At 40.5% G+C, this 23106-nt stretch overlaps 1 protein-coding gene across 5 annotated transcripts in view; it reads right to left on the reverse strand.

The window, feature by feature from the left end:
* Positions 1-23106, reverse strand: part of tln2a (talin 2a) — a 94090-nt gene that overhangs the window by 38680 nt on the left and 32304 nt on the right. For all 5 annotated transcript variants that reach the window (XM_069690550.1, XM_069690548.1, XM_069690549.1 and 2 more), the window contains 14 exons: positions 14222-14393; positions 12509-12606; positions 11041-11170; positions 10587-10739; positions 8156-8298; positions 7548-7675; positions 6999-7062; positions 6785-6889; positions 3987-4142; positions 2805-2906; positions 2212-2288; positions 1070-1250; positions 754-867; positions 550-658 (listed from right to left, as the gene is read on the reverse strand). In XM_069690550.1, coding sequence (XP_069546651.1) covers positions 550-658; positions 754-867; positions 1070-1250; positions 2212-2288; positions 2805-2906; positions 3987-4142; positions 6785-6889; positions 6999-7062; positions 7548-7675; positions 8156-8298; positions 10587-10739; positions 11041-11170; positions 12509-12606; positions 14222-14357 — 1696 coding nt within the window. In that variant the 5' untranslated portion in view covers positions 14358-14393. The remainder of the gene's footprint in view (positions 1-549; positions 659-753; positions 868-1069; positions 1251-2211; positions 2289-2804; positions 2907-3986; positions 4143-6784; positions 6890-6998; positions 7063-7547; positions 7676-8155; positions 8299-10586; positions 10740-11040; positions 11171-12508; positions 12607-14221; positions 14394-23106) is intronic.

Consider the following 23106-nt stretch of genomic DNA (forward strand, 5'->3'; position numbering starts at 1 on the left):
GACTCCAAACCCAAACAAAGAGAAAAGTCTGTGTCTTCTTAACATTCTCAGCCAAGATTCAAAAACAAAAAAAGACTCTGCATGAACACATCAGTCTAATTTAGCAGAAGGAAATAAGCAGGAAAACTTGGGTACAATTTGCTGTCAATCTGAAGCTAAAAAAAACAACTTATCAACCCATTTTAACATGGAGTGGCACAGAGCCAGTCACCACCTCCACCAACCCACACTCTCCAAACCACAGCAGGATATGAGGCCACTACTAGACTTTATACAGGTTCGACAGTAATGTTAATGAACACCAGACTGATGGAAACGCTCTAATATAAAGTCACCAAGTGGCCAAATAATTTTAACTGCAGAAACTAGGACCCCAAAAATGTACTCGTAAAAAGTGTGGGCACAAGTCTTTACACTTTCCCTGGCTTCATTAGGGTTCCTGAAAGGCTTTCATTCATTGACATTTAATTTGCAATAAATGCCACTAAATGCTCATGCTATGTCCTGAAGACAATTAAAGAATATCACATTCATGCCAGAGCCACTGACCAGCTGTGAGGTTGACCACGGAGGCTGTTCCTGCAGTGATGGCGTCTACTTGGGAGTGGATCTCGTGTTTGGATTCGTCCATCTTGTTTTGGATCCACACCTTGGACGCCTAAACAGACCACAAGAAGTCATCACTATGCATGTGTATACGCAAATTAGCTTGTGATTGTTGTATATGATGTGTACGTGTGCAGTGTACAGTACCATGTCCTGTCCCAGTGGTGGCAGGTTGTCAACCTCCCCCAAGTCAATCTGAGCCTTCTGTACAGCTTGCATACTGGTGTTGATGGTTCCCATCAGAGCCTGCTGTGCTGAACTCTACACATAAAGGAAAATAAACAGATTCAGTGTCTTACACAATGAAGCCTGGAGAGATTTTCAAATTACTTTTGTTTAGGGAAGAAGACAGTCCCCTGACGATACTTAGGTCCAGAGGTATAAGCTAAAACAAACTGCTGTATAAGTGGCTTTAATGAGATTGCATTAAACATAATACTATTCCTGCTCCCACTGTTCTTACCAGTGGTGGCATGTGTCCACGATGCATCTGACCCATTGTGATCTGCTGCTGAGCAGATGGCATGGTACCCATGCTAAGCGACTCTGCTCCGATGGAGCCAGAGCGGATTACCCCTGGCAGCGCCACAGAGCCGTGCTCCACCCGGCCCACACGGTTAAACTGCTGCTGGAGGATGGTGGACCTGAAAGTCCGCAAACAGACAAACAGTTAATACACTGAATCTAAAAATAGTAATACAGTATCTATAAATGTTTACGGATAATCAATGTGCCTGTAAAACAATATCCTGTCTGCACAGTGCAAAATAAAGCCGTAAAATGTTTAATAATAAAAAATAAAAAAAGCCAGCTAAAGAAGACACAAAGGGAACATGTTTCTGCTTTGCGGCAGAGTATGAGTGTTTATGGGACAAATTTAGCACCAGGCAGTGTGGACCACTAACACAAAGCAGACTGACACTGCAAAGTCTTCCCACTGTGTACTTGTGGAAGACAAAGGTTTGTTTTGTTTTTCTGTAGATAAGGCCTTCCAGAGTTTGGCTTCCTATGTCTTTGCAGTATTAAAGACTTGCTGTCAGCTCTGCACACAGGCTCAGATAAAAGAAAAAAAAAGGGGGGGGGGAATGCACACAATAACAATTGCAGCAAATACTCTGTCAGTTGAAAGCAGGAAAGCAAAATCAACTGAGGCTTGACAGGAAGAGGGCTTCAGTTACAGTGAGAGTCTGATGTGGGTAAATGAGCTAATATACATCTAATCAGGAAATGTTCAGATGGAGCCACTGCCTGCCCAGAGCAGCAGAACTTCCTCACATCATGATTATCTCTCAGGATAAAGTCCGGCGAAGGAAGTGTTTTCTGTTGCGAAATGAGGTCCTGGAAGATGGATGTGTGATGGCAGCAGAGAGAGAGAAGAAAAAAAAAAAAAAAAAAAAAACTAATCTTATGTTCGGTTAGAATAAAACAGCAAGGCTACTCTTGTGCTCATCATTATCATCATCATCATCATGTAATGGGTTATACAATAAAACATTTCACAGTCAGTAGTTTTGCAGGTCACCAAAACACTGGGCAAACTGAACTGTGGGCATTGCCACCCTGTTAGCTCAGCTAAAAAAAAAGTTACATCACTTATTGACTGACTTTTTCGGAGATACAGATTCCTCCAGCATGGTTGATTCCTCATCGCCTTCTAATCCAAAGCGGTCCTTGCTTTGCTTCTGCAGGAGACACAACAAAAGAACAAATATTAATTCAAGTGACTCTCGGGTTACCACATATTTGGTCCTGTTTTAGTTTTTTTTAAGGTTTAGGAGATACCACAATAAGGTCATTAAGAGTGAAATATAATATCAAACAAATTCCGGTTGCCTTTAAATGGTATGCAGACACATTTTCAGTATGAAGAAATCATTTAGATTTAGCTTAAGATTTTCAACTTTCTTAACCACCAAAAAACACTCTTTCAAGTCTTAATTTCTCTTGAAGCCATGATAAAACAAGTCTTAATGTTTCATTAAAGGTCAGCTGTTCACTCTAAACTGCATGACAAGGTGTTGCAGTCTACCGATGCCACATGAGCCCAGCTTTCCTGTGCTCTTCTATTTATTTAACTGGAGCTGCGTGACACAGTCACCAGGGTCTGTCAAGCATCAACAGATCTGAAAATGCATCTGTCACCGGAGGATATCGATTCATCACGATTTCATCAGTGTCTACAGAGATAAATGTCCCACCTTCTTAAGGATGATGTCGATGTAACCGGCAATGAGCTGGGAGATCTGTTCCCCTTCAGTGGTCTGCACTGAGTAGTAGCTCTCCTGGTACTCCCCAAAGTCCTGCACACAGACACACACACACATGCATATACAGAGTCCCATCTTAATTATGCATTTCAAGCTGGATTGTAAGGAATGCAACCACTGCAGTGTGCAGTATACTGAATACAGGCTAAGGATTAAGTGAACGGATTAAAGGAGACAGCTAGTCTCAGATGAACACTACCCATTGTGTTCGGTGTCATCATATTGCTGCAACATACAGAGTCAGATTAACACAGGATCCGACTTGGGGCAGACTTTGTACTGGAAACTGAACTGATTTCTCTCAGCAGAGTAATGCTGTCTTTTCTAGTTACATGCACATATATCTAGTAAAAAGAAGGGGAAAAGTGAGAAGTGTCACATTTTCACACTTGAAATGTTAAATAAATCACCAAAGCCACCTTCAAACTGATCAAACTCTGCTCCCCCCCAAATAAATTATGCAGCTGCTTCCTCATGTAAAAGACAAATCAAACCTTAAATCTCATCTTAAAAAAACAGGCAAGACTAAAACTCAGAGCACTCTGACAAATTCCCAGCTGGAAAGAGGGTGCGTTAATTTAATAGAGACAGTGATTCTTCCAGATCTGCAAGATTAAACCCATGTAGCTGATTGAGTTCGAGTGCTGACACAAAGGAGGGTTATTGACAGGGAAGACAAAAGAGTCTGTTCAATAACTGAAGTGCAGAAGGGAGTGAAAGGACGGGCTGGCTGAGCACTACAGAGGCTGTTTTATAGCCACTGCAGGAACGGTTGGGTTTACTGTGAGCCTGATGTTTTAGGGATATGATGTTCAGTGTGAAAAGAATGAATTACAGATAAAACAAAGCCAGCAGCACCAAAACATTGAGGAAATAAATTCAGAACTGCTGTTTCTTTGGTAAATGTGGTGTCAGGCTGCATCAGTGTCCAGTCAGATGGTGCAAGTTTCTCAAATCTTTGGAGAGAAGGCAGATTGTGCGTGTGTGTGTGTGTGTGTGTGTGTGTGTGTGTGTGTGTGTGTGTGTGTGTGTGTGTGTGTGTGTGTGTGTGTGTGTGTGTGTGTGTGTGTGTGTGTGTGTGTGTGTGTGTGTGTGTGTGTGTGTGTGTCTTACCAGCGTAAAGCTTTTGGGTGACGCTGCCCACCTCTTCACGGTGGTGAGTGGCCACTCCTGAACCACGTCTTTGGTCTTCTCTTCCACTCTCATCACAGACTCTTTGGTGATCCCCAAGAGTCGCGGCACCAATTTATTCTTACTCTTCATCTTTTCCTGCAAAAAACATTTAAACCGTGTGAACGTTACAAACCAAATAAGACAAGGACTGAGACCTCTAACAAGCAAAACAGTTTGCAACGATTATCAGATGAAAACAATAACTGACAACACAAACAGAAAAAAGTATATCTGTCTCTGATAATCTTGTCATTGCATACAAGAAGTGTATTTTAATGGATGCTCCTCCATCTACATTTTTCAGTAGGGGAACGTTACATCCCAGTGCTTTGGGATTTGTAACTGATGGCTGTAACAACCGGGCATTGTATAAACTTGGCTCGATCCAACCATGCAGTAACGCAGCAGGGAATGAGTGGGGCGACTATGAAAAGCCAGTCAAGTTCACCTGGGCTCAGGAAAGGCCTGCATCCTCTCATCTAGTTGTAAAAAAAGACATCCAGTGTATGTTACAGCCTGTTGGTAGCTTTTCTGGCCAGAAGGCTTCACGGCAGCTAAATCTAAATAGACTAGATTATTTTATATTATCTATTACGGCTTTTAAGCTTCATTTCAAGTGTCTGCATGTTGAAAATTGTTCTTATCTCATCTTTATTTATATTTGCAACATGTCTGCTTTCCTTGCCTTAAGTATACTGTACATTCGTTACCACTAATTACACCACATTGTGTAAATAAAACGTAGAATTAACAAATGTCAATCAACAACATTAGACCAACCTCATGAAGCAAACAACCCATTTTAAAAGTCAATTTCATTCCTATCAGTGAGAAACATAGACCACATTAATTTTCTTTAATTCCCATATTCCTCTGCCTGCTGAGGGTATTACTGGAATCAAAGGCATTTGGAGAACCCAACAGATTAACAATTCAAGCAACAAAAATTTAAATTCATAGGCCTCACAGCATGAAAGTCAAATTTTTCTGTCACACTGATCTGCCAAGATGGGTATTCATTGAACAAGTGGGGGGGGGAAGCGAACTTTTCCCAGTTAGTAATTAAAATGTTATGTCTTAATCATGTCTTTATCTGCCTGTCAAACCCACCCCTCCATCCCCCCATATTCACCAAAGCTCTAATGTCATACTGCTCCCTTAGCAGACAGACTGCATTTCTTCTCCTTTTTGCCTTGCATGGAAAGAGCAAACAGTTCTTCTCCAGGAGCTGCAGCCGCAGAGCAGATGGACAGAACGCGATGGGCTGTGACGTGGGGGCAAAGAGGTGAGTTGTGCAAAAAAATCCTGCAGGGCCTGTAAACTCTCTGGGGCCTCCAGAGGTTAGAGGTTAGGGATTGCAGGGTGGGTGTTTTTTTCCAGGGTTATTTTTTACGATGTTTCTGCTCCGTTGGATTCCGCTCAAAGGATGACAAACACGACAAAAGGTGAGCAGATATGATGTCAAATTGATCAAGAGGAAGACGGATCCTCGACCAGGAGGTGGAACACGCTTTAAGAATTGTGCGTTTTATGCTTAAAATGATTAAAAAGAAGAGTAAAATGTGGAGTGTAGATTATATGAGCTGCTCCAAATGACGAGTCAATGAGGTGAGCTCCCATGCAAGAGGGACTTTTTGTTTTTTTTATGCTTTATTCTTTGCCCTCAATCTCCAGTGATGAAACATACAGGAGCTGTCAGACAGAGACTCCAAATCAGAAGCACAAGTCTCTTTCTTTTTTTTTTTTCCAGTGAATACCAGGAAATATCCCAGTTTCTATGAGAGAGCAATGAAGTAAGAAAAACGTGACAGGAACGCAGATTATGCAGGGAGGTTTCCCCTGACTTAATACAGGATGTCCTCTTTGGTGACAGATGATGTGAGGGGTGAAAAAAAAAAAAAAGTTTTCTGTCACTCTTGTCATAGCAGTTTTGAGAGGTATTACAACAGGAAATCAGCAAATTGTTCCTATCAGCTGGATTCTGCTGGCAGTCGGACATATTCGGGAGAGGAAGAATACCAGGTTTACCCGTACGACATCTCCTAGTGTCTCTCACTCACTCCACTTCCTTCCTACTCAGCTCGGAAACGATTGCAGTGCCACACTCGGCTGCACAGACAACATTTGGTTTCCTTCCAAGAACACGCTGAACTCCCTGCAAAGGACGAGCTGTTGGTGTGTGCGAGTTAGTGAATGAATAAGACAAAGCTGTATGAGGGGAAATGTATTGCATTCAAATTTCCAAAGGGTCTCTTCCCTTGAATACTATCTATTAACTCACTGAAGGATTTTTGGTAACCCTACAGGTGAAATCTTTTTTATATCAGCCCTAAAAAAAAAAAGTAGGCATTATTTCCCCAACAGGTACTCTTGGTTTGGGTGACATAAGAAGCTTTGAAGGTTCAAATGGACACGGATAATTTCCCCACCTGCTAGGTACTGCCATCACCCTCTTTATCCAGTTAACACCAAGCCCAGAGGACAGATTTCACACTGTGGAGATAAAAGGCTCCGACTACAGTTCAGCTAATTCCAAAATCTGCTTCCCCGTTAGAAGAAGAAGAAAAAAAAAAAAAAAAAAAAAAAAAAAAAAAAAAAAAGCCGAAAGAAGAACTCTGGGCTAGATTTCTTTTTTTTTTTTTTTTTTTTGGGGGGGGGGGGGGCACTTCTCTAAATGAAATGGTATTTTCTTAAGTTTTGGTAGAATCACAAAGATAAATGGATGATTTCCAACTTACCTTGACCAGGAAGAAGGAGACGCCGTATGTCCGCAGAGAGCGAGCCAATTTGACATACTTCACTTTTGCTTCGATCTCTGTCATTTCGCCACAATTTTTGTGTTCCTGCAGGTTAGATGTTTTCATATATTAAGAATTCAGCTGAAATTTAACCCCCCCCAAAAAAGGAATCAATGGGTGCATTTATTTAAAAGGAAAATATGTATGAACACACCTGGAATATTTTCTTTTCAGCTCCTCTCTGCTTTATGTATTCTTTGGGTAGAAACTCCTTCAGGCTTTAAAAAAAAAAAAAAAAAAAGAAACATATGAGAGATTGAAATTCACGAGTATGAGCACTAAAATATTTTCTGCTACAACCTAAAAAAGAAAAACAATCTTTTCATAAACTCTGCAATGCTGGAAATATAAAATTAGTCAGATTTGTCCAAGTTATACATGTTCTTCACCAAATATCTGACAAAGAATCTGGAGAAAATGGTAAACGGTCTCTAAGCGCTATACAGTTTGCCACACGTTCAAACACTCACTCACACATTCACACACCAATGGCTGCGGAGCTGCCATGCAAAGTGCTCGCCTGCCATTGGGAGCATTTTGGGATTCAGTGTCTTGCCCAAGGACACTCCAGCATGTGGACAGGAGGAACTGAGGATTGAACCACCAACCTTATGATTAGTAGGCAACTCACTCTCTCATCTGAGAGCCCCAAAAAAATTCATGTTTCACCACAGAGAAATCGTCTCCCAAGATAGATGCTTACTCTAAGAATCCAGGTTTGTGTTTATGCTCTATGTGCGGTCCAAACTGGATCTGGGCCTGAATTCCTCCGAACTCACAGGCTTTGTCAAATGATACCGGGTGGGAACCGTTCAGGATATCATCTCGAGCCTGAAAGACAATGGTAACGTTTATTAATTGCATAAGAGATAAAAGTAACTGAGGAGAGAAAGCTTCAAGTATCAATACATTTTCAATTATTACATACTGAGAATTCCGTTATCCTGAAACAAAAATTTCATGATTTATCAAAAGGTAATCTGTCTGCACATTTTGGTAGCAGCTCGTCACCATTAGGTGATAATGGACAGTACATCATCTGCTTAGTAGTCAGATGCTCCTCTGGACGAGTGAGGAGGGAAAACCTCAGACCAACTGTGTGGAGCGACGCTGTGTCGTCAACTCTATTAATCATACCTGATTTGGCTCCAGGCACAAAAACTGCACCACAGTGACTCTGTTCTTGAAACTGGCAAAGTGCTACTTAAACAGTCATTAACTGCTTTTCACTAAAAAGTAAATGCAGAGGAGGTTCCACAGAAAAACATCCAGCAGGAGGTAAATAGAATAAAGTTAAAATGAGGGTCGCACCTGTACGTAAAGCAGGTTGAGTTGGACCGGATCTCGGGAGTCTACGTTCTGGTCCGAGTAGAAGAACTTGCGTCTGAGCAGAAGAGTCTCGTTCTCGTCCACGCCCTGCTCTCTGAATGTTCTGCTGTGGTCCAGCCAGTTCACTGAAATCACAAAATCAAAACTGAGAAATCACCAGGCTGACAAATATATGATGGGACACATAGAAGTGACAGTGACTCTAAAAACGTGCATCTGTTTTGAACACAGTTATGACTCTGAAGAAAAGTGCCAGTTTGAACAAACTACAGCAACTCACTCCCAGTTGTTTTTGAAACACCAGCGAGCACCAGTCTGTTTCACCACACAGTATCTTTGCCTCACATTCCTCCCTCCAATCCAGGAAAGATACACCTCACAGTTTGAAAACCTCCACTGCAGAGTAAACTACAGAGTGGTCTATTATATGGGGAGCAGTGAACAAGAGAATGATAGAGTGATGTCAGATACGTTCTTGGAGTGCAGTTCAGGGAAAATGGATGCAAAATGGCAAGGAAAAAGGCTAATATGACCTGAGGTCATACAGTGGGTACGGAAAGTATTCAGACCCCTTTACATTTTTTCACTTCTTGTTTCATTGCAGCCATTTGCTAAAATCAAAAAAGTTCATTTTATTTCTCATTAATGTACACTCAGCACCCCATCTTGACAGAAAAAAACAGAAATGTAGAAATTTGTGCAAATTTATTAAAAAAGAAAAACTAAAATATCACATGGTCATAAGTATTCAGACCCTTTGCTCAGTATTGAGTAGAAGCACCCTTTTGAGCTAGTACAGCCATGAGTCTTCTTGGGAATGATGCAACAAGCTTTTCACACCTGGATTTGGGGATCCTCTGCCATTCTTCCTTGCAGATCCTCTCCAGTTCCGTCAGGTTGGATGGTGAATGTTGGTGGACAGCCATTTTCAGGTCTCTCCAGAGATGCTCAATTGGGTTTAGGTCAGGGCTCTGGCTGGGCCAGTCAAGAATGGTCACAGAGTTGTTCTGAAGCCACTCCTTTGTTATTTTAGCTGTGTTCTTAGGGTCATTGTCTTGTTGGAAGGTGAACCTTCGGCCCAGTCTGAGGTCCAGAGCACTCTGGAAGAGGTTTTCTTCCAGGATATCTCTGTACTTGGCCGCATTCATCTTTCCTTCAATTGCAACCAGTCGTCCTGTCCCTGCAGCTGAAAAACACCCCCATAGCATGATGCTGCCACCACCATGTTTCACTGTTGGGATTGTATTGGGCAGGTGATGAGCAGTGCCTGGTTTTCTCCACACATACCGCTTAGAATTAATGCCAAAAAGTTCAATCTTGGTCTCATCAGACCAGAGAATCTTATTTCTCATAGTCTGGGAGTCCTTCATGTGTTTTTTGGCAAACTCTATGCGGGCTTTCATATGTCTTGCACTGAGGAGAGGCTTCCGTCGGGCCACTCTGCCATAAAGCCCCGACTGGTGGAGGGCTGCAGTGATCGTTGACTTTGTGGAACTTTCTCCCATCTCCCTACTGCATCTCTGGAGCTCAGCCACAGTGATCTTTGGGTTCTTCTTTACCTCTCTCACCAAGGCTCTTCTCCCACGATTGCTCAGTTTGGCTGGACGGCCAGGTCTAGGAAGAGTTCTGGTCATCCCAAACTTCTTCCATTTAAGGATTATGGAGGCCACTGTGCTCTTAGGAACCTTGAGTGCTGCAGAAATTATTTTGTAACCTTGGCCAGATCTGTGCCTTGCCACAATTCTGTCTCTGAGCTCCTTGGACAGTTCCTTCGACCTCATGATTCTCATTTGCTCTGACATGCACTGTGAGCTGTAAGGTCTTATATAGACAGGTGTGTGCCTTTCCTAATCAAGTCCAATCAGTTTAATTAAACACAGCTGGACTCCAATGAAGGAGTAGAACCATCTCAAGGAGGATCAGAAGAAATGGACAGCATGTGAGTTAAATATGAGTGTCACAGCAAAGGGTCTGAATACTTATGGCCATGTGATATTTCAGTTTTTCTTTTTTAATAAATTTGCACAAATTTCTACATTTCTGTTTTTTTCTGTCAACATGGGGTGCTGAGTGTACATTAATGAGAAATAAAATGAACTTTTTTGATTTTAGCAAATGGCTGCAATGAAACAAAGAGTGAAAAATTTAAAGGGGTCTGAATATTTTCCGTACCCACTGTAAGTGCTAGATACATTACTCCAAATTCCAGCGGAAGATATCACAGAGAGCTGTGATAACAGGCTGTTTAACAGCCACCGTTTACTGATATTACATATTCATGTATAAGACTGTTTGTTTAAAGGTTAAACTTTTTTACATTTTAATTGTAAATAGCGACTGTTCCCTACACCCCCAAGTCAAAACGTCGTTATGATGCATTTCAGTCATTTATGTTGTTCGATGCTGAACTCACAGTCATCATCTGTGTGCAGTTTGGCTTTCAGCTTCTCCATCTTCCTCTCATCACGCAGCAACGTCCTGTCTTTCTTCAGTGTACCCATCCCGTCCTCCTTCTTCTCCTCCACCGTCTCCTGGATCAGGGAGTATTCCTCATAGTTTGTGATGCCTGGAATCAAAAGGGAAATGAATGGTCCCCATGAGAGTCACATGTTTCACTTAATATATGCATTTTAAATGATTTTTCAGGCTTTATGATAATCTTTTATGTTTTATAGTCACATTTATTCTGCATGTCTGTAAAAGTGCTGCACCTATAAAAGCAATAAAGACTGTTCAGGTTGGATTTCCTACTATCAGATTGAAAGATGTTGTATTCCATTGTAAAATTACAATTTTAAAGTACATTTTTCAACTAATAAAGGACAACTAGCAGTGTGAATCTGAGGAAAGTAAAATATATAATGTACCGATTCTACTGCAAATAGTCACGAGCAGCTCTCCCACTGTTTTGGAGTCATCCACCATGATGGTTTTAACAGCCCCATCCAGCATTTTGATTTTCTGGGGTCTTTGCTTCTTCTTGTATTCAAGAATATCCTACTCAGAGATAGTGAGAGAGAAAAACAGAGGGGAAAAAAACTGTAAAAAGGAGGAGAGCAGAATTACATGTGAGAGAAAAAGAGAAAAACTGAAAGTAACCGCTGAGAAAATGATCAAATGCATCCAGGGTGTGCGGAGAGAGGGGAGAATATAGGCCAGAAAACCTCATTTAACGGTTGCCTATCACAGCCTGCTTCTCCCTTCCAATCACAACAATGAACAGAGATTTAGTTCAGAATAATTGGTCACAGTCATGCCTTCTACCTGGGTTGCCTTTGGTGGATTTGAAGAGGAGAAACCATTTAGAGCGGCAGCAAAACCACAACTGCAAATGCACTGAGATGCAGCGCTGCACAGCTACATGGGGAAACCACAGTCGGCCAGGCCTTTGGCAGTGGGGATCCGAGACTTTAAAACAAGCTGGCAAGCGATCTACAGCTGGCTGGAGCCCTTCTTTTTTAAAAAGCTTCTTTTGATGTTCTCATTGTCTTGATATCCAGTTTTATACTATGCATTTATTTTCTCGCTCTGGTTCACTGTCTTTGTACTGTTCTGTGTGATGTGTTCCCAGTTGTTTCAGAAACTGGTTAGAATTGCCTTTAAGTGAATTGATGTGACATTTTTAATAAATAAATTGTTTTGATATGCACCAATAGTAAAGCACTTTGCCGATCTATTCAAACAAAGATTATTATATTATTATAATATAGATCTCATCAGTGAGTAATTTGTGATTACAACATCTGGATAAAGTTAAGGCGTTAATAGAATGACAACAACTATACACATACTGTAGATATGAAAAATGTGTGCATGAATGTGTTCACATGGGCTCACTGAACTCCAGTGATGTGCTTTTGTTTTTTTCTCTTGAAAAAAACTCCTTTTGTGAAACTTCAGTGTTGTGCTGTTAATGATTTGTCAAGGTCAATGTTATTCACACATCCCTGTCCAGAGTTTCAGTCATACAGGGCTCCCAAGGTAACAGTACGTGTATGTAGATTCATATTATTCTTCAAGTGTTCACTTTAGACTTTGCTACACACAGCTTGGTGTAAACATTACTCCATGCAGTTGTGTGTGTGTGTGTGTGTGTGTGTGTGTGTGTGTGTGTGTGTGTGTGTGTGTGTGTGTGTGTGTGTGTGTGTGTGTGTGTGTGTGTGTACTCCATGCAGATTGTGTGTGTGTGTGTGTGTGTGTGTGTGTGTGTGTGTGTGTGTGTGTGTGTGTGTGTGTGTGTGTGTGTGTGTGTGTGTGTGTGTGTGTGTGTGTGTGTGTGTGTGTGTGTGTGTGTGTGTGTGTGTGAGTGTGAGTGACGCAGATTGATAAACTTACCCCATTGCGGAGCATGTAATAGTCCAGTGTCCTTCCAGACTCCAACCAGATGCCTTTTCTGGGGTCTTCATCAGACAGAAACAGACCATAGTCTGAAGCTGGAGCAGTGAGGAGAAATATCACATTTTAGACATTACTGAGATGAAACCCATTCCTCATACCACATCATATCAGCTCCATAATGATCCTTACAATCAATGCAGCATCTGAGATGATGTTCTGACAAAAAAGATGAAACTTTATATTGTTTGACAACTTTTACCACAGACTCTGTCACATTGGTTAAAAGGAGCAGAGTACTCTTCATGTAAATCTGTACAAATGGCGAAGCAAAAGGGGAATGATGACTTCGATGCCGTCAGGTGGAACAGATAAGTCAGACCTGCCACTAGCTTGACATGAATGTAATCCCTTGCGAAAAATGGAAAGCTATGATTGATTAGTCTAATGTGTGCTCATGGAAGTCATGGAAAGAAATTGAGACTCCATCATTACCTAATATCAAACAGAGAGGCCAGCCAGACAGACAAAAACACTGTTATCCAATCGAGACAATATTACAAAGAAAGAACAAAAGAGGACAGAAAAAAAAAAATTGTGCTGCTGTGCCAAGCACTAATGGGTTGGAAAAATGAAAAATGAATGCCTGCAAAAGGACTTTTTGGGGGGGATTATTGACATTACTTGCACTAATCTGAAATAAAGGAGTTAACATATGGACCTACTAAATGAGACTGAAATTTAAAACTCTCCATAAGATACAACCCCTAACAGTTTTAATCAAACCTTCACCATGCAACTTTTAGACAAGTGGCACACAGTATATTTGAGTTCTGTCGCCATGTTTCCTCTTAAAGACTCCTGGCCAGTCATCTATTGTCGACAGACCGCTGTTCTACAGTTTATACACCAGCCACAGTCCGTCCTATCTGATCTTTCATAACCATTCTTAATAAGTTAATACATCTTTGAGGCCCCTGTCAAGACTGGCTGATATTAATTTTCTTTTCACAACCCATAATATTAACAACCATGTAGTGCAGGGGTGTCAAACTCATTTTAGTTAAGGGGCCAACTACTGCCCACTTTCATCTCAAGTGGGCTAGACCAGTAAATTCATAGCATAATAACGCATACATAACGACAATATTTCTCTATGTTTAAATCATTGGTGAAGGTTTTTGGATGATAAACCCTATTTTAAGGTCTTTCTACAATAAACTAGAAACATAAAGACCAAAAAACCCAGACATCAGCCCACTGTTTATCTGCCTGGGCTCTCCTCTGCAGATTCCCTAGCAGCTAGCGCTGCTGCCTGTGGCAATGAGCGCTTCAGCCTCCGGAGCAGACGTCGCATTTATGCTGTTTTTGAAGCAATTACTGGATCAATTAAAAAAAATTACAAAATGTTTGTACTCATAAACCTCCATATTCTCATAGAAATGCAATTTATGTCTTCCTGTAATTTTCACACTAAGCAAAGTCATCCGGCGGGCCGAGCTGGACCCCTTGGCAGGCCGTATGTTTGGCACCCCTAATGTAGTGTATGGTGCAGGACATTTTACATATGGAAAAAAAGTCCCTGGACAAACTAAACAACAATGACACCGTTTCAAAACATAACTTGTCTTTTATCAGTCACCATTCACAGACACCAAAATATGCAACGAGCAGGATAACGGCCGGATATATCAGCCTGGCTCTTGTTCTCACCCTGTCCAGTTTGAGCCTCTGGGACCCTCTCTCTGATGATCCTGCAGGCATCGTAGACGGCTGTGGAGGGCTCAAACTGCATCGTCTTCACAACGTTGCATTGACGCACGCAGATCTTCAGTGACAATGCCACCATCTTGGCCGGCGGTGTGGGCGGGGGCTGCAGCTACACCTGCACAAAAAACAAGGACAGGGCAGGAGAGGATGAGTTTATTTCATAGCTCGAGTCCAGGAGGTCTGAAACCTGAGCACAGGGATGAGACTCATTGACTGTGATAAATGAGCCAGATGTTGAAGGAGAAGAATGACCTCTCTGTTGTTAAGGAGAGGGCACACACTTTACACTCTGATACACAATTTGGATTTTTAACATACTAATTTGTTACATGAATCCACGGTGGCACCACTGTTATGCTTGATAAAACAGCTTTCTTATTTTCCCACCAGAAAACCCCTAAAACCGTTTTTCACTTCCACGCATCTGTGCTTTCTTGTAGGACAGCATGCTGCCATGACACACGCGCACTCTTGAGAAAAATGTCCTCCCTTTGCACCGTCATAAACAATGACATTTTATGAATGTAACGAAAGCGCTAATTTGTGCACTGCAAGGCCATTGTTATGCTTCATAAAACAAAAAGGGCCGACAACAAATTTATCACTTTTTGAAAATGGCCCATCTGGTCCCTGCTGGGGACAAAGAAAAGAAGTCCCTGATTATTCTCTACAAAGGACTTTAAAGGTAAAGCAGCAAAGCTTCACACAACAACTGGACACAGAGAGGCAGTCCTCCACAATCTTTTTCATATTACATGGGTAGAAACAAGCCACTGCTTAAATCTTTGTTGTTTCTTTGCCAGCACCAAAAAACATCAAGAGAAGCCTGAACAAACATCATCTTCAACACATGTACGCAGGTGGCAAAGCAATTTCCAGCTTGTTATTTCAGATAAAGCCAGCACGGGTCCGACATTGTTAAAATAACAGCATGCTCCATATTCTCTAACCACATGCAAAGAAAACAAAATGCTAAGCCTGCTACCTCTTCATGGTGTTAGAATACCTATTGAAATTTCATTTAAATTGCTACTTATACATTGAAAACTATAATTAAAGCAACTATTATTGATATTTTTTATAATAATCTCAAATAAAAATGTGAAACAATGTGACAATGTGGTCTTAAAGTGATGCATCTACACATTAAAAAAAATCTGTTATTTAGTTCACTACAAACATCCAAGGAAAAAAATGGTGCTTTCACATTTTCAGTGCTCATTTTCAATACTGCTGTGATTCACAACTAAAATGGAGGAAGAAAACGGAGACGAGTGCTGCGACCTCCCTGACCGAGCACATCCTGCCTGGGACCAATGGCAACACAGGGCTGCTCTGTGACAGGGATGGGGATCAAAGGTCGGAGGTCAGATGGGGCCATGGCTGAAGTACACAGGCAGCCTCTCCTCTGCTCTGCTGGCTTCTGACCCTGACTCAGACATTCAGAATCTGGTTCCTATGTGCGATTTGTTCACATCCAGGAGTGAAGGTGTTTGTCCGGCACACCGTGTTGAAACTCCACTGCAGTATCCTAAAGTTTACACTGCTAATAATACAACCAGGCATTATTCAGAGATTTATGACAAGCAGCCAAAAGAAAAACCTTGTACTAATGTGCCATTTTGTCTTTTTTTTTTTTTTAAATGTTAAATTAACAAACCAAACAAGCATTTCAGGCAGCCTTTCGAGCCTGTAAATTTCTTGCATTGTGCTTCTTCTTAATCAGTCAAGTACTCCCCCAAACCTCCTGTTGATAGTGGCTGGACCAACGCCAAACACTTCCTTAACATCTGGCTCTCACTCTCAATGTCAGAGTGTGCCAGAACTGTAAGCACAAACACCAATCTGTAACAGATATGACCTGTTCATCTCTTACTGTTCAACGTAGATTTGCCAGCATGTAAATATCTACAAAAGCTAATTCAGTGTATGAAAACAAGAAAAGTGACTGTGGAACACTGTCAGGGCTGAGCATGATTTACAAGTAGACAGATACATTTTTGAGACACTACAAATTCTGCAGCATTGCATGAATCCACAAAGAATCTGCAGAATCCATTTCAAAGTCCTGGTTATGTTTGTTTTTTTGGCTCCCTTTATCTGTTTTGATTAGATCACACGGTGGAGCCTCAGCAGTCAGGTTTTTACCTTTGTGTTTGTTCGTTTCTGCACACAAACTGTGCAAAAGTGGCAGAAAGAATGTGATATTCCTCTTTTAGACTGTAATCACTGCAGCATCAGCTTTTACAAGGCTGAAGAATCATCGGACAAACAGCAGGAAGACGTACAAAGATAAGAGGAAGCAATGAGAACGGACGACGATAAAATAATAAAATGATGGAATTGTTACCAGTGGAAGCAACAGCAGAGTATAAACTATACAGACATCTTATTTATGGCCATGGATTTAAACATTATACAACGTTTTTAAACTTCATACAGAAGATATGAATTAATTTGTCAATTGCTAAAAGAATTTGATCATCAGGGGGTACAGCTGACTGGTGACATTGCTCTAACGTCTAGACTTACTGTGTCACATAAGACCAGCCTGTTCAAGTCTTGACTCACATCTATAGACTGCATATAAAAGTGGACATACCTAAAAAAATTTTTTTTTAAAAAAGAGACCGATGTGGAAGCGCCATGAAGTGCAATACCACCTAGGGACACTGTGGTTGGTTCCAAAAAAAGGCTCTAGCTCCATAGACTCCCGTTCAACTTCTTTCATGAAATACAAAGGCAATTTTTTTTCCACAAATCACAAAGGCGTCATTCGCTAAAGTCACTCCTTCTTATTAGTTTTCTGACAGTCCATCTAAAAATAATCGCATCATTAATTAGATATTAGGCATCAAAAAGTGGTATGTGAACGGCAGTTCACTGCTCGCTCAAACCAATGGGTGACATCACGGTCGGTTGCCGCTTGCTCACACCATAGACTCACACTGGTTTCAGTAAAATAATGGTTTTATCACCCATTCAGAACGATTTTAATAAGACAATATACGATTGTGTACAAAAGAGATTTTTGTACTGCCACGTGTCATGTCCTCGCCATTTGTGGATAAATGGTAGCTTTTGTGTGTATGTCTTTGATTTGATATAATTTGATGGTGTGACATCTGACATCCAAATCAACAGTAATATCCCAAAAATATATACAATCTTTCTGGATGATATCACAAGCGGAAAAACCTTCAAGTAAACACGTTAAGAATGTTCAAAATGTATAAGAAATAGGATTTGAGGCTTTGTAAAGAGAAACACTTTTAGTCATACATATTATATCATACTACTTTGAACTATTCTCACTGCAGGTGGTAAAACTGACAAGGCATGAGCACAATGTCACACATTATTGGGGGTCCCAAGTCAAATTACAAGTGTGTGAAATGAAAGCCAATCTTTTTACAATCTCAAAAGCTCACCCAAAATCCTTTTTAGCCACAGTAGTAAAATGAAAACTGGTAATATCACACATACTGTTGTATTCATCCTTCCTTAAACCCTATTGGGTCTCTGTAAGATGTGAATCCTGTGGGAATTATAATTTCTTTCAGTACACACAACACATTTACAATAATGACTGATCCGTTTCATAAACAAACATATTCAAAGATCTAACTTTTTACCTGATGTAATAAAACCATGCAGAGAAAAACTAATTAAGAGCTTGATTGTGAGCCCGACACTCGTGATACAGCCCATTAAAAAAAAAATGAAGGTAAATCTCTCCATCATCCTGCATCAAGATAAAGCAGAGTCTGTATCGAAGCCGGATTACCACCAAAGCATCCTATCATACATTCTCCCTTCCCTGCGTTGAGAAAGGATTTGCTGAGATCAAATGTGATATTAAAGACCCCACCCCAAAACACTTGAGTACAACCAACTCATTAGGCTGCTACCAAATCCAGTGTGAGAATATGGCTCCAATGAGCATGCAGCCCAAATAAACCCCCTCCTGTATAGACCTGATGCCATTTAAAAGACAGCTCTCTTTATCAAGAAAAATGCAGCCTTTATATTTGATGTCTTAAAAGAATCTTTTCCTAAACAGCATCTGTAAAGGAGGTACCGAGTGCATCACTATTATATTGTAAAGCTGATCTATGACAAAAATATCTGCATACGATTCTTAAGGCCTGATATTTCAAGCACATGCTTACAACAGTAAACAATTCAAAGGCAAAAACACCTAAGCGTCAATTTTGACAGCTCTGTAGGCCTATACAATCACATGCTGACAATGTTAACATGCTGATGTTCAACAGGCACAATGTTTGTCATATACTCTTGCCAAGTTTGGGTGGTTAACATGCTAAAACGTCCAAACTTTTAGAGCTACAGCAGATGAAAATGTCAGTTTTCTACCGGTCAGAAACCAAAACTTCTGTCACTGATCTTCTGATGACTTTAGAGGAAAGGTTAATGCATCATCAAATTTACTCAAATTCATCCTCTTGGGAACATGAATGTGGATCAAATTTCATGGCAATAGATCAGCACATCTGGGAAATTCAGCTTGCAGCACGTCTTTCAAGTGACACTGGCTGTACAAAAGCGGAACAAAACCAAACTATTCGAAAACCACTAGAGTTAAATTAGTTTACAAATGACCCAAAAAAGTCATGTCAAGTAAACATATGTGCCTGACGTAGGACACGCTGGACAGATCGAAAAGTTTTGTTTGATCCTTCTTCATCCCTTCAGTCTCCTGGTCAGCATCAAGCTAGTGCTATGGTGCTGTGGTGATGAAAGCCTCCTCTGGATGACGCAACGCTAGTTTAAACAATACATAAGAGCTGCTGAGATATTTCATAGTAAAGAGACAAATGTGAACTTCATGGGTGACCCTAAAGCAAAACTATCACCAATGTCATTAAGATTTAGCCTGCAGGAACCATGAACTTAATGCAATGCATTCAATCCAACAGTTCATGAGATATTTTAATTGGACCAAGTGGTAGACAGACAGACCTATTTAATTGGAAAAAATACCTTGAATCTGATAACTTAATATATAAAATTCCTTTTGTATTTTATGGGCTAAATAGCCTATTGAGGTCAATTATGACTAATGAGTTGATAATATTATAGACCGAGAAGCACAACAAGTTCTAGCAGCAGAATTGTACACTGAAAGGAACAAATAAAGCATGCTTGAGACACGACTAGCATCTTGAGTTCCACTTGATGAGATGGAGTGCTGCATTTTCAGTGATGACTACAGCAACGTGCTGTATCACTCTTGTCATCATGTCTCTCCATGCTGGTGAATCCATCTGGAAGCCAGCCCGTCTGTTTGCCTGCATGCTTTATTAATTTGCCTTGCTGCTTTATGTGAGTGTACAATTCATCCACCTCCTGCTCCAGAGTGCTGTCAGTCTGCAGCTTTATCAGTCTATTTCACTTGCCCACTTTTCAGCTTTGCTCCTAATTCAATCACGAAGCTTTAACAATCATTAGTTCCATTTTTTTTTTTTTAATCAAAAGCGAACATCAAGCAGACAAAAAGGAACCACTGAAGTCACACACTGAACATAGTAACCCAACAATGCAAGAAAAGAAAAAAAGCCACACACAGACAGAGAACATATAAATTCACCATCATTAATAGACTGTACACTCCCACACTGTAATGCATGAGCACAAAGCTTCCTTCCTTCTCCTGACTAAAACCCAACTGCACCAGTTACACCTACACTCCTTTGATCTACTGCAGGCTCACATAACAAAGAATATTCGACAACACCCCTAAGGCTGAAAGCAACATTTTTTCAAGTGATTTACACCAACGACAGCAGAAACTCATTCAGGGACAATTTAATCATAGTGGACTGGCCTCTTGTTAAATAATAAATCGGGATTTTCAGAAATATATCATTGTACGGGGGGACTAGCCTTCATATAATATGGATACAAATTCATTAGGTTCTATCATTCAATCACTTGTTTACAAGCGAGCCGTCTCCATGACAACAGAGCAAATTCTACACTGATGGGAGCTCGTGAAGAAGTAAGCAATTCACCCCTTAATTTTTTAGCCCTGTACGAAGCACAACTTTAGGGATGGTTATGACAAATCTAATAAACATTCCCATCAGCCAGCTGTACTTTGCTTGTAGTGCTAATAAGTCAAAGGTAAGATGCTGAACTAAAATGCTAAACATCAAGTTGTTACTGAAAAGAAAAAACTTTATGAAAGACCAAAGGTCAGTTGTATCCTAAGACTGTGGTGGTGTTTGCCCCCGTTACATCCTATATTTTAAAATTGAATTATTTTGTTTTGTACTTATTTTTCTCAAATGTCACTCCTGTATTCCAATGTGATATTATCACAACAATATTTGGTTCTCCTGCATGATGCGATGCATGAATGAGGAATGCAAAAACAACAAATACAACTTTTTAAACTTCAAGCTGCAGTACAACAGGTGTAAAGTCTGGAACAGGTTTCATTGCACTGAAGAGAAAACACATTGCTAGCAAACGATGGAGTCAGCTGTTTGAATGCAGCTGAGCTCTGAAGGTGTGCTTTAACCTCGTCTCATAACTACCCTTTAAAAAAAAAAAAAAAAAAGTGAAGATGTACATCTACCTGCTGCCAGAGACATTGTGGTGGTGAGGCCGCAAGGTAAGTTGATACTGTACTTTTATACTCTTCAACCACAGAGCCGCCCGGAGCAAAAGCACCCTGGCTGTGTCCATTTGGAGTCACTGACGGTGGTGTACCCCCACCACCAACCCCCTGATGGTCCCCCACCGGCCACAAATAAACTAGCCTACATGACTTCTGTGCTTAATTTCAAAGAAATGTAATTTGGAATGCAATTAAGTACATTTACTCAAATCTCATGCTTACGGGCAGTATAATTTTAAAGGTACTTGTACTTTACTCAGGTGCTTCCAGTTCGGCCATTTTAATATTTGTGCTTCGCTACAATTCGGAAAGACTTTAAATACTAGAGATGATTAAATATGATGCCCTCTTAAACAATACATTGCCCGGGAGAATGTACCACTCAAACATAATAACCAAACAATATAGTAGCACAAAATGATATAATTGCCCTGATACATTTTATTGTGAGCTACTCTAAAGACACTTTGTGTTACATTAAAAATAGTATGTTTATAAAGATACTAAATTGGAAAAAAATCAACTTGAAAGGTTGATTTCAAGTTGAGTTTTAAAAATGTCTTCAATTTCTTTTCTATATACTGTTTAAATATATATTCAAATATATATGTATTTATTTATAAATACATAATATATTCATATGATTATTCATTTCACGTTCATTTCTTTTATATATATTCATTATTGAGCACTTTATTCATTATTGAGTCTGGCAGTGTTATACCTGCTTGTTATTGGTGAAAAAGGAACAAATCTGCCTGTCAAAATTCACTAAAGTTGAACTTGATGAAATATTTGCACGGAATTTGTCTTACACCCCAAAGCAAATCCACTGATTACAGCAGATCTGTTGGAATTAATTGACTCTGCTGCCAAATTTCCCTCCTTTTAAGTGCCAGTGTGAGTTGGCCTTCAACGAGCAGGTGATCTGGACTCTCTGTGGACACAGTAATCACTCTATCAAGAACATAATGACCTACCAAGACTGTTGGTTTGTTTTGTTGGGAAGATTAGGCTGCAGCCTGGTTGTACTGAAGCTACAAAAAGCACATCGAAGAGAACAAATGTTGACAGATGCCAAAGAATGTGGGCTGTCGGTGAAGCATTGTAGTGTTCGAGTCTGTAACTGTGCGATGTCGGCTTTGACATGAAGACAGACATCACATCAGAAGAGCAGACGCAGTTCACAGAAAACACTAAACAGTGAGAGGAAAGCAGGTTACAGTTTGTCGCGGTACACACAGAATTCAATTTCATTTAGAGAAAACTCTGAGCCCAAGAGTCAGACAAAGGGCTCCTGAGATAAAAGGAAAATGAGACCGAACAGTGGAACATGTAGCTTTTGTTCAATAGATCAATGAGGTAGAGCAGTGCCTGCTGGGAATGCTCGGGCCCTATTACAGTAACATGGCCTCTAATCCAATAATAGAACGGCCCACAAGTCAAACAGGCCAATCCTAGAGGAGTCCTGCACCAGAGAACCTATTCAATATTTGGCCTAAGTGTGTTGGTAGCCTAGATTGAACAACAAGGCCAAACTGGGCAAACACAGCCATGGAGATTGAGTCATCTGCTTTTTTTGTATTCTAAAGTAGGATTTCTGCATTTCATTTAGCAACTTGTTTTCCCAGATGAACATACCGTTTTCTAATTCCAAGGTAAAAACATATTGTTCTTGATTTAAAGTAATGCAACTTGGTCCTGTCAAATGAAACAGCAGCATGTAAAGCACAATGCAAAGTCATCGTACGACAGTGGCATTCACTCTACACACTGCCTCAGGAGATGCAGTGAAGACGAGTCAAACTCAGTTGTGCTGTTTTCTAAATGAATGTGACTGTAGAGAAGTCCCATTTGAAACGCTGTAATACATGATGAAAACAGAAACAAGTTTTAATTAGACATGTTTGCTACAAGAATCTGTGACAAATAAGTGCAAAACCTTTCCCTCGGGAGCCTCTGGGGAAGGACTCTCTTGGAGCCTGTTGCTTGTTGTGATCCATCTATTTTATATGCACTGCTACTGAATATTAAGTGGGCAGTGTAATGCACCACTTTGTCAGGCTTTATCATTGTCACCCTGAATGGGTTTAGTTGAGTTAGTATGCACAGATCTGTGCTAATTTGGTAAATACTGAGGCTAAAGCTGAAGGTCACAGGCAAAAGTTACTGTCTTTGGGGA

Source organism: Brachyistius frenatus, unplaced genomic scaffold, assembly GCF_029030835.1.
Source record: "Brachyistius frenatus isolate BFR_SWC_R1_liver_20210118 unplaced genomic scaffold, ASM2903083v1 Contig_9, whole genome shotgun sequence".
NCBI classification, from domain to species: Eukaryota; Metazoa; Chordata; class Actinopteri; family Embiotocidae; genus Brachyistius; species Brachyistius frenatus.